Source organism: Rhinichthys klamathensis, unplaced genomic scaffold (assembly GCF_029890125.1).
Source record: "Rhinichthys klamathensis goyatoka isolate OS25496 unplaced genomic scaffold, OSU_Roscu_1.1 h1tg000301l_1, whole genome shotgun sequence".
NCBI lineage: Eukaryota > Metazoa > Chordata > Actinopteri > Cypriniformes > Leuciscidae > Rhinichthys > Rhinichthys klamathensis.
The window spans coordinates 371,984-384,563 of NW_026606820.1; the positions used below are offsets into that span (position 1 = coordinate 371,984).

General features: G+C 41.6%; 1 protein-coding gene across 2 annotated transcripts; it reads left to right on the forward strand.

Annotated features, from left to right (window-relative positions):
* The first annotated feature begins 713 nt into the window (after positions 1–713).
* On the forward strand, positions 714–12,137 carry pcdh10b (protocadherin 10b). 2 transcript variants are annotated; one of them, XM_056270300.1, is made up of 5 exons: positions 714–3,825; positions 4,599–4,657; positions 4,893–4,999; positions 9,414–9,767; positions 11,476–12,137. In XM_056270300.1, exons 1-5 carry the CDS (start codon positions 1,288–1,290, stop codon positions 11,493–11,495), a joined length of 3,078 nt encoding a protein of 1,025 aa, XP_056126275.1. In that variant the 5' UTR covers positions 714–1,287; the 3' UTR covers positions 11,496–12,137. The 2 variants fall into 2 exon arrangements, with proteins under 2 accessions (XP_056126275.1, XP_056126276.1); XM_056270301.1 differs by having other exon boundaries at positions 719–3,825; positions 9,414–9,571.
* Positions 12,138–12,580: the final 443 nt, after the last annotated feature.

Genomic DNA, 12,580 nt, shown 5'->3' on the forward strand with positions numbered 1-12,580 from the left:
GAATGGACACTGGGTCTAAACGGGTTAATTACTTAATCCAGCGAGCACAATTGTATCTTATTTAATTACCGGGATGAAATACAAGTGCTGGACATAATCACAGATTTCTTATTTATGTACAGCTGCCACGAGGAATCCCATGCGCGTGACTGACAGCAGTGCAACAGATCCTTTTTGGCAGCTAGGAGGCGCATGTGGCTCGCGCTTGGGAACCAAACCTGAGAAAGCTCCAAAGACAACACATTGTAAGATGTAGTAGAGAATCTGCCTGGTATATGTGTGCAATCGAAACATTAAATGCATTTTATTCCTATATAAAGAATACAAAGTAATTGTAAAATATTTATAATGGGGGGAAAACTGTCCGTTTAAAATGAGAGCACTTGATATGAAATGCACAAATGCTGGTTTCCCCCATTTTTACTTTTTTTTTCACGTATACACAAGTCAAAAATGTGATTCAGACAAATAATGTAGATAAATGTCACGGTGTGTGTGTGTGTTTATATATATATATATATATTCACACCATTTACACATATAGGCCTATACATAATAACGTTATGCATAATCCCGTTCTGATATTCATTTATTCATTTTTTCCCCCCCACAAATTGATCACACCTTACTCATCTCTCTGACTCATTCTCTTACGAACTCATCAGCCATTCAATCCTTATGACCAGAAATCCCGCAGCTCGGACCAGGGGCGTGTTTATCAGCCGCCAGGAGGCTTGACTGATGTAGGACACAGCCAATAAAGATTCAGCTGTGCTGGTGCCGGATGCTCCCATTGGTTGGCGAGGGGAGGGTGCTGCGGGAAAACCGAACAGCTAAGCGCTGAAGCTTCAGTACTGTGCCAGCAGACCCCGCAGGAGCGCACCAGATAGACTGGGACCGTTCAGATATCAGAGACTGTAGCATCTAATATAAAATGCATTTGTTGCATTAATTCTGTGGATTATGATATTGTGCTTTATCACACGCCAGCTGATATCTATTTATATCAGTATCAGTTTAATGTTTTAATGTTCACTTGTGCCAGAAATCCGCTGCGACTCTAAAGCTTGTTCGTGGAGGAAATCGCCTTGGGAAATCTGTCCTGTGTAAACCAGAACGCAGACAGCATGGTTTTTGGCTGACAGCCCTGTTTAAGGGAAAACAAAATATTGCCATACAACCAAAGCCTTACGCACGCCTGCGCGCCTTACCTTGGAGAAGAGGGTGATGGTTTTGCTGTGTGCTCCACGGAGATAAAATATTCCAAGTGTCCTTTCCTGAGTGGAAATGTTTGTGTTTTTGCTCCTGCTGTGTCTCGCGGATGGGGTGGTTTCGCAGATACGTTACTCTGTGCCCGAGGAAGCGGAGCATGGCACGTTTGTGGGGAATATAGCAGAGGATTTGGGACTGGACCTTACAAAACTTTCATCCCGCCGCTTTCAGGTGGTGCCCAGCTCGCGGACGCCGTACCTGGAAGTAAACTTGGAAAACGGAGTGCTTTTCGTGAACGAGAAAATCGACCGGGAGCGCATCTGTAAGCAGAGTGCCAGCTGTTTGCTTCACCTGGAGGTGTTCCTGGAGAACCCACTCGAGCTCTTTCGCGTGGAGATAGAGGTGGTGGACATCAACGACAACCCGCCGAGCTTTCCGGAGACGGACATTACCGTGGAAATATCCGAGAGCGCGACCCCGGGTACGCGCTTCCCTTTGGAGAGCGCTTTTGATCCGGATGTCGGTAGTAACGCATTGCGCACTTACGACATCACCAATAACAACTATTTCTACCTAGACGTGCAAACACAGACTGATGGCAATAAATTCGCAGAGCTGGTTTTGGAGAAGCCTCTTGATCGGGAACAACAGGCGATGCACCGTTATGTCCTCACAGCCGTAGACGGTGGCCAGCCTCCTCGTACAGGTACAGCACTGCTTGTGGTCAGGGTGCTCGACTCCAACGACAACGTCCCCGTGTTTGATCAGCCGGTGTACTCGGTTAACCTGGCCGAGAACGTGCCCGTGGGCACGCTCGTCATCCAGCTGAACGCGACCGACTCAGACGAGGGCCCGAACGGAGAAGTCATTTACTCGTTCAGCAACCACATTTCAAGCAGGGTCAAGGAACTGTTCGATATCGATGCAAGAACGGGCCGTATAGAGGTCAGAGGTGAGGTGGACTTTGAGGAGAGCAGTCTGTATCAGATTTACGTTCAAGCGAAAGACATGGGACCTAATGCTGTGCCCGCGCACTGTAAAGTTTTGGTCAAAGTGGCGGACGTGAACGACAACGCTCCAGAGATCATCTTCAGCACCGTCACGGAGTCGGTGAGCGAGAACGCAGCCACGGGCACCGTTATCGCTCTGCTCAGCGTCACCGATAAAGACTCTGAAGACAACGGTCAGACGCATGTGGAGATTCTCGGAGATGTTCCTTTTAAACTCAAAACCTCTTTTAGAAATTATTACACTATTGTGACCGACGGTCCTCTCAACCGAGAGACTGTAGAGGCATACACGGTCACCGTGGTTGCGAGAGATAAAGGGACTCCATCTCTGGCGACCAGCAAATCAATCAAAGTGCACGTGTCTGATGAGAACGACAACGCGCCCACGTTTACGCAGCCCATTTATGATGTGTATGTGACTGAAAACAACGTCCCCGGTGCTTACATCTACGCTGTCAGTGCAGTAGACCCTGATGTCGGACAGAATGCTTATATAACTTACTCCATAGTGGAGTGTGAAATCCAGGGAATGTCTGTGGTCACGTATGTGTCCATCAACTCGGAGAATGGGTATTTGTACGCCCTTAGATCATTTGATTATGAGCAACTGAAAGACTTCAGCTTTATAGTTCAAGCGAGGGACTCAGGCAGCCCCGAACTTTGGTCCAACGCCACGGTGAACGTCATTATAGTTGATCAGAATGATAACGCGCCGTCTGTGATTGCGCCTATTGGAAAAAATGGCACTGCGCGGGAGCCTTTGCCGCGCTCTGCCGAGCCAGGCTACCTAGTTACGCGCATTGTCGCCATGGATGCAGATGATGGAGAGAACGCGCGCTTGTCCTACAGTATACAGAGAGGTAATGAGAATGGGATGTTCCGAATGGACTGGCGCACTGGCGAGTTGCGCACGGCCCGCCGGGTGTCAGTCAAACGAGACCCGCAACAGCTGTATGAGCTGCTGATTGAGGTAAGGGATCACGGGCAGCCTCCCATGTCATGCAGCGCAGCGGTCCAGGTTACGCTCGTGGACAGTCTCGTGGAAGGCCACAGTGGAGAACGAGGTACTGCCAAGGCCAAAGACGCGTCTCTGGACTTGACGCTCATCCTCATCATCGCGCTCGGCTCCGTTTCCTTCATCTTCCTCCTGGCTATGATTGTGCTGGCCGTGCGCTGTCAAAAGGAGAAAAAGCTGAACATCTACAGCACCTGCCTGGCCAGCGACTGCTGCTGCCTGGTGGGCTGCGGGTCAGGTGGCTGCTGCGGTCGACAGGCCCGGGCTGCCCGGAAAAAGAAAAAACTGAGCAAGTCCGACATCATGCTGGTTCAGAGCACCAACACAGCAAACGTGAGCGTGGCGAGCGCCGCGCAGGTGCCAGTGGAGGAGTCAGGGAGCTTCGGCTCGCTACATCAAAGTCAGAACTACTGCTATCAGGTCTGTCTGACTCCGGAATCGGCCAAAACGGATCTCATGTTCCTGAAGGCCTGCAGCCCGTCGCGCAGCAACGACACCGAGCACAACCCGTGCGGAGCTCTAGTGACCGGCTATACGGACCAACAGCAGCCGGACATCATATCCAACGGCAGCCTGCTTTCCAGTGAGGTACGAGCACTTATAAAACTTACTCATATTATAATTACACGAAAAAAAAAAAAAAAAAGTACTATAAGTAATTACGTTTTTATTTTTTGGTTTGATTTTTTATCAATGGCACTCAGAAAGCAAATCTAGCTTTCTTCTTCAGATACAAGCTAGTTTATCTAAATACATATTTCAAAGACTTCATTGTGTGGATGTATCTATAGTCATAATTTTAAAATTGTCTGCTATTTTATATTTGAATTATCTTATATTTCAAAATAAATACAAACTCAAAACAAAACAATCTTCCTCTTCAGGATAGTGAGCTCTGAAAACAAACAGGTTGCTTGCAGACTGACACTAACAATATTAATCATGTTCTACTTTATTATTATTATTATTAATATTATTATTATTATATCTTTTGTGTGGCCTATACTGTGCATGTTAGAGTGTAAACATAGTGAGTCACTGAACTGATAGATTTGCATGTTTGTGAAAAGCTCTCCGGGTTATAGGGCATTAGATATGCCAGTCACGGTGTTGCAGAGCCTCACAAGAACAAAGATCCGTCTATAGTTGAATTCTGCTGAATAGCAGCAGAGCCTAATGATCTTCACTGCCCATAAAGTCCCTGCAATGCCCCCATGCAGTGAGCAAAGCTTGAATTCTGACCTGTATTATTATCATTATTGTCATTTATGCATTTATAATATTTTATTTTTATTTTTAAAAATGTAATTGCTATTATGCAATTTTGATGGGCCTATTTCAAATCGATCCCTCTCTTGCAGACAAAACACCAGAGAGCAGAACTCAGTTATTTGGTGGACCGACCAAGGCGTGTTAACAGGTAAGCACTTAACTTAACTGACCTGAAACATATTTCCCCCCTACTTTATGGAATGACTTTCTTTTTTTATTTTTTATTAATATGATAGAAGTAAATACATATGAGAAGTCTATGAACATTTGAACTAAACCAGCACGATCATTTGTGACAGACTGAGACCATTTCAAGGCTAAACTGTGGTTATATAAGAGTCGTGTGGCATAGCGGTCAACTCAAACCTTTTCTCCTCCCTCAGCTCTGCATTTCAGGAGGCAGATATCGTGAGCTCAAAAGACAGCGGTCATGGAGACAGTGAGCAGGGAGACAGTGACCATGACGCCATGCATCGTGGACATTCCTCTGGTACGTTTATATAAGTCAATTTCTCATATTTCTCTTGTTTTGTTATTGATTAAAAAAGAGATGCCATTCAGGCTGTGCATGTAGAGATGTGGCTTTAATTTTTTTGGTTAAATGCTTGCGATAGACATACTGGTTGAAAGATGGAATACTTTAAATAGTTTGGTTGTTTTTCATCCAAACAATCAGAACAAAAGCCCTGATCAAGGCATGTCGAGGCTGTTCGAAACCTAGCAGAAATATTTTAGGCCACCGAGCCTCTGAGTATGGATGTGTGAGCCTGTGAACAACAGCCGTAGTGGAGAATATAATCCAATTGTTTATGAATACTCCCTGATAATAAGTATTTACTTCAGTGGTACTATCTATCCTTTCACCCACGTCTGTAGAGACATGATGGAATTTAGATCAGTCCAGGCAGTCTGTCATCGACTCTGTGGGAACAGGACCAAATAGGTTGAGCAGCAAACAAACAAGCGATTCATTGACTGTGTGCGACCCCCCCTCCCCCCCTCACTCTTCCACCATAATCCCTCTCCCCACATTCCACTGACGGAGGACACTATTGTTCACACCTTCATAAAACCACATGTGTGAGATTCGGCTGCATTGGAAATGGTGCTTTGTTGCTAAATGACACCTAGCTTGAAGTCCATTGTGAAGTTGAGTGTATAATGTAATTATGACATAGTCGGACACAAATGAATACAACCAAAAGTTGCATCTTATTATGGTTAATTTCTCTTTGGTTGAGCATATGTCCTCTGCTGTTATTGCAGAGCACCATATGCTGTGGCTGGACTGCTTCAGCTCTCATTTAGGCTATTTTTGCTCAGTTAAACATTAGATTAAAATCAAGACTTGTTTTCCATACAAGGTCAGCTAGCCCATCTGCCTTTGTTGTCGTAGGCCATCAAAAAACTCTTGCCTTTTAAGATACAGCTCTATAAAGCAAAGAAAAAAAAATCTGTTGTGTATTTTGCGAGCATGTTGTCCCTACTAAAAATGAACTGTTTTGCTCCATACTATCTTCTTTAATTAAGATAATTGAAAGCGCCGCTTGGTATGCAGACTTGGAGAGCGTTCAGGAGTGTGCATTGTTCATTTTAATGAGAATTGGGTGGAAACGGCCTTCATACTTTCAAATCTATTTCAGACATTTTGTTTCTTAACCAGCTGCTGTTTTACGGGCTTTTTGAAACAGGCAATTTTAGTCATCCAAACGCTTAGTGTGTCACAACATAGACGCATCTCGATCTAGTCATCTCTACTGAATTTAAAAAAAGGCAGAGATAAGCATCGCTTAAATTCTCTCTAATGCATACAAATGCATCTGTAATATGGAAGACTTTAGAGCTTCTCTGATGCAATGACACACCTGAATCATTTCATTCCAATTTAATTTCTTTTATCCAGAGGATCTGCCACGTCGCTACAGAATCCCTCATTTGGGCTGCAGGTCATTTTCAGAATTCAGAAACAGCTCACTGATCAGTAATTTATTTTCAGCCTGATTAGCAAATGAAGGTTATTATGGGATCTAATGCTTTGCAAGGCTTCTGCTCAGAAGCTGCAAAGCAGATAGAGAGGGGAGATTTTTCAATAGATAATTTTGTTTACAGTCCATTGTCATATATCTTCATTAATCTACAAGTCTGTCTCTCTCTCTCTCTCTTTCTCTCACTTTGTAGAACATCAGAAAAAGTGATGTAGAGTTTCTGACAACTTCCAAACAAATTTAACATGCAAAAATACATGTTTTGAGGGTTTTCTTTTTTGGGGAAATGTTTGTGGTGTTCTTGTGGTGTTTAGTAGCATAGATACCCTGTTTAAACATTGTATTAAAATCTACCTCTGGGTGATTTGATTAGATTTTGTGATAATACATAACATCACTATCTATTGTCTTTGTGTAACTGGCAAGGTCTTATTGCAATTAAAAAAAAAAAAAAAAAAAAAATTGTGCAACATTTCGCCCGAAAATACTCTCCCATTCAAAAGTTTATGGTCAGTATATTTTCAGCATTAATAATAATAAGAAATGTTTCTTAAGCTCCAAAATCAGCATATTCAAAAGATTTCTGATGGATCATGTGACACTGAAGACTGGAGTAATGATGCTGAAAATCTTTTTTCTTGATATAATATTTCAACATTAAAACATTTAAAAATCTCACTAACCCCAAACTTGAATGGTGGTGTGTTTTCTTTTAATTTTAAGCTTAATAGATAATTTATTAAATATAAAATATTTTGAGGAGAAATATTAAATAATTTAGTGTAGTACAGATTAAAACCCTTGTAATTGTTTGTCAGGTCAGTAGGTGACGATTTACTTATGAACATTTTCCTTAAAATCCGAATGTGGTCGATGTGGACACAATCCAGATCGTTCTGGCCCCTGTTCAAATTTGTATCTAGCATTGCATTACTTGAAACAGAAATGATTACTAGGTATACAAATAGCATGTATTTTTCAACCAGAGAATATAGAGCATTGTATTTTCATCAGACTTGACTCTTTCCTGCAATATTGAACCACAAGTCAACAATATAATTACTTTTCCATTTTTTTCCCACTGAAAAAAAGAACACTGGATGAGTACAGAGAGCAATTAATTTCAGAAAATGTCAGGAAATATCAAGATGTCTCCCTGCGATTACACAACGAGGAAGTGTCTTATCGCACACTCTCTAAATATCAAACTCTCTCTCTCACTCTCACCTTCTTTGTATGTCAGATATATACACAAAGAACCTTTGTTCACAGTCTCTTATAAAAATGAGACCTCTGAATGTTGTCATAGATAGCTTCCAGATATGTTTAGTGTCTAAACTACTTGTTCCCTAGTAAGGCGGTCCTATGCTTTGGTTTGTAATTGGGAGAGTCTTACCAAGCCCAGGCCTAAGTAGGTTGTTTGCATGTAGCTCCAAAGGACTCTAATCCTCTTTTAAAGCAGAAACCCAAAGTCTGTGTATGCTGACCTGTCTTCTGTCTGAAGGGCTAGCCTGAGGATTAGCTATAAGAACATCCCCCCACCCCACACCACTGACTCTGCTCCATACCTTTAACATCTCCGCTTAGCGCTTCTTTGAAAATGGCACTTCATTAATCCTCCAGCTGTAATTACTGACTGTTTTAGACATGGGGTTTTTAGACACAGGAGCCGAAAGGGGATTTCAAAATGCTCACCTCTCCCTTCTTCTCAGATGCACGCAGTCAAAACGGCACGGCTTACACCATCTGGGGTGACGGTGGGGGTAAAAGGCATCATGCAACTGTCACGCACAAACTAACAGGATCTTGTCCCTCACGCTGGATTTAGCTGTAACACTTGTGTAACGCTAGCTTTCTCTTGGCTTTGTGATTCGCGAGGTCGTTCGCCATTGGATATTAGCAGCGGGGTGCTTGAATTATGTGCTGATAAACAAAATACCTTTTCAAAGAGGCTCATGATAAACCTCTGGGAGAGATGTGGTGGGCCTAATATTGGGGGCGGAGCTTGGTTTTTACGGCCTGGAAAATGATGCAGAAAAGGCTATTTCAGATATATTTATTTAGTTAAAGCAATTCAATAAAATTGTTTAGATATATACATATTTTATATCAATAATATCGTTTATTTTAAAATATTTTACTGTACATTCCAAAGCCTTTTTTGCACCTATTGAAGTATTGAATTCTTTTCTTTTAAGGTGACATAGTGTCACTCATTCTTTCTGTTCTTTTAATTGAGACGACGAGAAAGAGACAAAAGAGTAAAGAGGGTTATAACCTTTATAATATATCCCTTCATCTTGTAGCTGGGCGGAAGAGAAGGAAAGAGAACAGAGGATTGGGTTTATCTGCAAGCTTGGTGTCTCAGAGAGTTTACCTTTGATGTCAAATAGAAAGAGAGAAGTGGAAGAGAGACCTCAAGAGGAGATTACAGCATTGACTTCATCCACTCGCAGTGTGTATGTTCTCCACACGTGCTTTGATCAGGGTAATTTGTAATTTAAAAGTCACAAAAAGGGGGGAAAAAAGCGACATGCAATCTTTTCATGATTAGCACGTTAAGTGCCAAAGACATTTCATGCATACAGCTTTTAATGTTTTCAAAGTGAATGACATGCATTACATTTCATCTGGATTTACATATTTATAATGCTTGATTAAGTCTAAAAAAGATGCTGGATAACTTCTGATTGGTTAAATTAATGCAGAATTCGACGGTCTGCTCTTTTATCTAAGAGAGGAGACATGCTTAGTGTAGATGCATTGCATACGCATGGTTTATTGTATTTATTTATGTTTGTTTGTCTTGTTTTAATGCACTTACACGCTTCCAGTGCAATTGGGAGCATATTCTCTCTCCCATCCACCCACATGGACAATTAAGCAAAAGCTAACCCATCTCTCTGTTCTCTCTCATAGGAGCAGACCTGTTTTCCAACTGCACAGAGGAGTGCAAAGCCCTCGGCCACTCAGATCGCTGCTGGATGCCAAGTTTCGTGCCCACCGATGCACGACAGGGTGCCGATTACCGCAGCAACCTGCACGTGCCGGGCATGGACTCTGTGCCCGACTCTGAGGTATTTGAGGGCGAGACGTTGGCGGGTGATCAGTCATTCTCAACCTTTGGCAAAGAGACGCCACACCACCCCAACCAGATGCACCAACACCAACATCAACACCATCAACATCACCTCAATGCTTCCACGCTAGAGAGGAAAGAGTTCGATGCACTTCTGTGTAACTCGCGCATGCCTTACAAAGCCGCCTGTCTGTGTGAGTATCTCAAAGAGAGAGCGCTTTCCTCTCTCTTGATCTGACCTAAAAAACTTTCCAAATTCAAGGCCTCTAGCGTGAAGTGCTGCTGAATTCTCCTCTTAGAACTCTTAGCCCTCACACTTCTGCTCTCCTTCACCCATCAACATCTGCCCATCCTTCATCTGCTCTTCATCTGCTGGTTCCTGGTGCACACTCTTACAAATAAAGGATCCGATAGAAGGAAAAAGTTTAGGAGAGAACATAAGAGAGTCTCTTTAACTTCCTCAAAGATTTTTTTTATCTTTTAGTTCTTTAGAAAAACCATCTAGTGGTGCTTTAAAGGCCCCAGGAGGGCTGCACGTTTTAAACGGAGGAATCAATATGCTGATCTTAAGAACCTCTAATATGTAGCACCAAGAACCTTTTTAATCTTCAGAGAACCAAATAGCAAAAACCCTATGAAGTAAAAAAAAAAAAAAAAAAACTGGATTAAAGCTTTGAAGAACCTTTATTTATAAGAGTGTCTGATTAGCTTTTTCCTTATACATTTGCCTACATTCAAAACATTTTACCAGGGTTGTAAAAAAAAACCCAACTGATTTGAAGAATTAACTCCCCTTTAATTATTTGAATTAGCCACACACTACAGGAAGTTGTTTATCTATCCTTAGTATATAATAATAAATTATAATAATAATTTGTTATATTTATATAGGTTTATATATAAACCTTCAAGACTTTTGAAACAGGTTAAGCCAAAGTTTAAAGTTTGTCTTGACCAACTTTGTTTTTCTTTTTAAAAATTACTGTGGTATTCAAGCATCTGAATGCCATTGTACTTTAATTTCTAATTCAAATTCAGAATGGTTCACAACCCTGCTAAATAAATTATTTCAACATTGCACATGCTTTGAAACAAGAAATTGCACTATGCAATTGCACAGTGTTTGTAAATGCAGGGAATTACAGAAGCCCTTATGTATGGAGAGCTCAACGCCCTGCAACTGAAGAAAACATGCAAATTATCATCTCAATAAAAATAATAATTTGGTAGCATTGTGAGTATTTGCAGCACATTTGTTTTCAAACTGATGAAGATGTTGTCTTAATTTGCTGGTGTTTTTTCTATTTGCAGAGCATTGAGCTCTCTCTGCCACCGTACTGATGTCCAGTTGTGGGATTTTAATGTGATAAGTTGTTAGATCAAACAATAAAACATTCTCAGATATCTGACCATAGGCAAAGACCCACCAGAGATTGACAATGCCTAAAATGAACTTGTAAAAAAACAGAGATAAAAGGCAGAAACTCCCTATAGTTTTGGCAGTATGTTCATTGAGGCAACGTTTGACTAGTCATGCCAAACATCAACTCAGAAGCTTGAAACAGACGCTCTCAAAAGGCCAGAGGTTATAAGGTTTAGGCTGCCTACCACTGTTTGTTGTTTTAGAGGGGATGAAGGTGGTCGTGGGATTGATTGAGATATTATTGACTGCTCTTGTTGTGTTGAAACCTTCAGACATCTGTCTCAGAAAGAGCGCTCCGAGGCTGTGTGGGTGGTGCATTTAACTTTGAGGAAATAGTTTATGATTGTAGGCTCATAGTTCCTCATCAAAGCTCTGCTTCTGTATGCATCAAACACTGGTCTTTTAATAGCTTAGAACAACTCTAAAAACTGCTGTCTAAAATCATCTTTAATAAGCGTTCTTTCTTTTTCCCTTTTTAGCGCGGAAAAGGATATGCTAGCTCTTTCCGAGTGGACTTACCAGAGACGGCGTGATTTTGCACAATCAGTGAAACTGATGGAAATGCGAAGAGCATCAAGTTTTCAGACTCTATTTCCAGAGGCGTCAGATGATCGTGCGTTCCCGAAGGCTTCCGGAGCCTCCGAGACCTCAAAAAAACTTGATGAAAGAGTCAGACTCGCAGAGCTAGATGCAAGGCCGAGTGGCTGGACATAACGCGCTTCTCAGCAGGACTGAGCGGAGGACAAAACTAGACCGTTAAAATACATGGAGGATAGGAAGACAAGGAGATAAACAAGAGGATGATTATTCCTCTTGGCTTCTGCGTGTGCCTGTTTACAGCACTACTGTTCATCGTAAAAAAAAAAGAAAAAAGAAAACAAAAATACCACAGTGTGAACGATGATGAGAACCATCCAACGAAACCGACAAAAATGGAGATATATTCACTGAGCCCTTTAGTTGTTTATGTACACACACACCACTGAAAAGCCAATTGTACAGGAAATTCATTTGTGCATTACAAATGCAATATTGTTCTTTTAGACATGACTGTTTTTATATTCTGTGTGCGGCTGTGTGTGTGATCAGGTGTTTTCCCTAAATCTATTCCAACTATTTGTCAAAAAAAAAAAAAAAAGAAGCAACGGATTCCACAGAGGGATTTTCTTTCCGTCAGGGTTAAGTGTTTAACGTTGTGAGCGGGACAGCAGTGGCCTAAATCTTACTCTCTCAGACAATACGTAGGTTATATCACGTGTGAGAAGTCTTAACTGTACTCTTTTAAACTTCAAAATAAATATAAATCTATATCTATAAATCTATCTATATATACTTTTTCTGAAGTGCAGTCTTCATTTGCGCCGTTTTTTTTTTCCAAGTGTACTGTGTAAGGCTCCACAAGGGAGCAGTTAGCATTGCTAATCCACTTTACAGGGGTTCTTAACATGACAGAAGGCCTTATCTCTAAACTTTTCATCCATTTTTTCACTTTTGGATATTGAGAATCATGTCTATAAATAAAGAGGCCGTAATATTCTAGATTTGAATACATGGCAGTTGTGTATTACTGTAGCCAAATAGATC

Bases quoted from the DNA above. Each gene is read 5' to 3' on its own strand.
- pcdh10b (XM_056270300.1), top strand. From the start codon at position 1,288: ATGTTTGTGTTTTTGCTCCTGCTGTGTCTCGCGGATGGGGTGGTTTCG. The intron at 3,826-4,598 runs GTACGAGCACTT...CCTCTCTTGCAG, and splicing joins GCAGCCTGCTTTCCAGTGAG to ACAAAACACCAGAGAGCAGA. The intron at 9,768-11,475 runs GTGAGTATCTCA...TTCCCTTTTTAG, and splicing joins TTACAAAGCCGCCTGTCTGT to CGCGGAAAAGGATATGCTAG.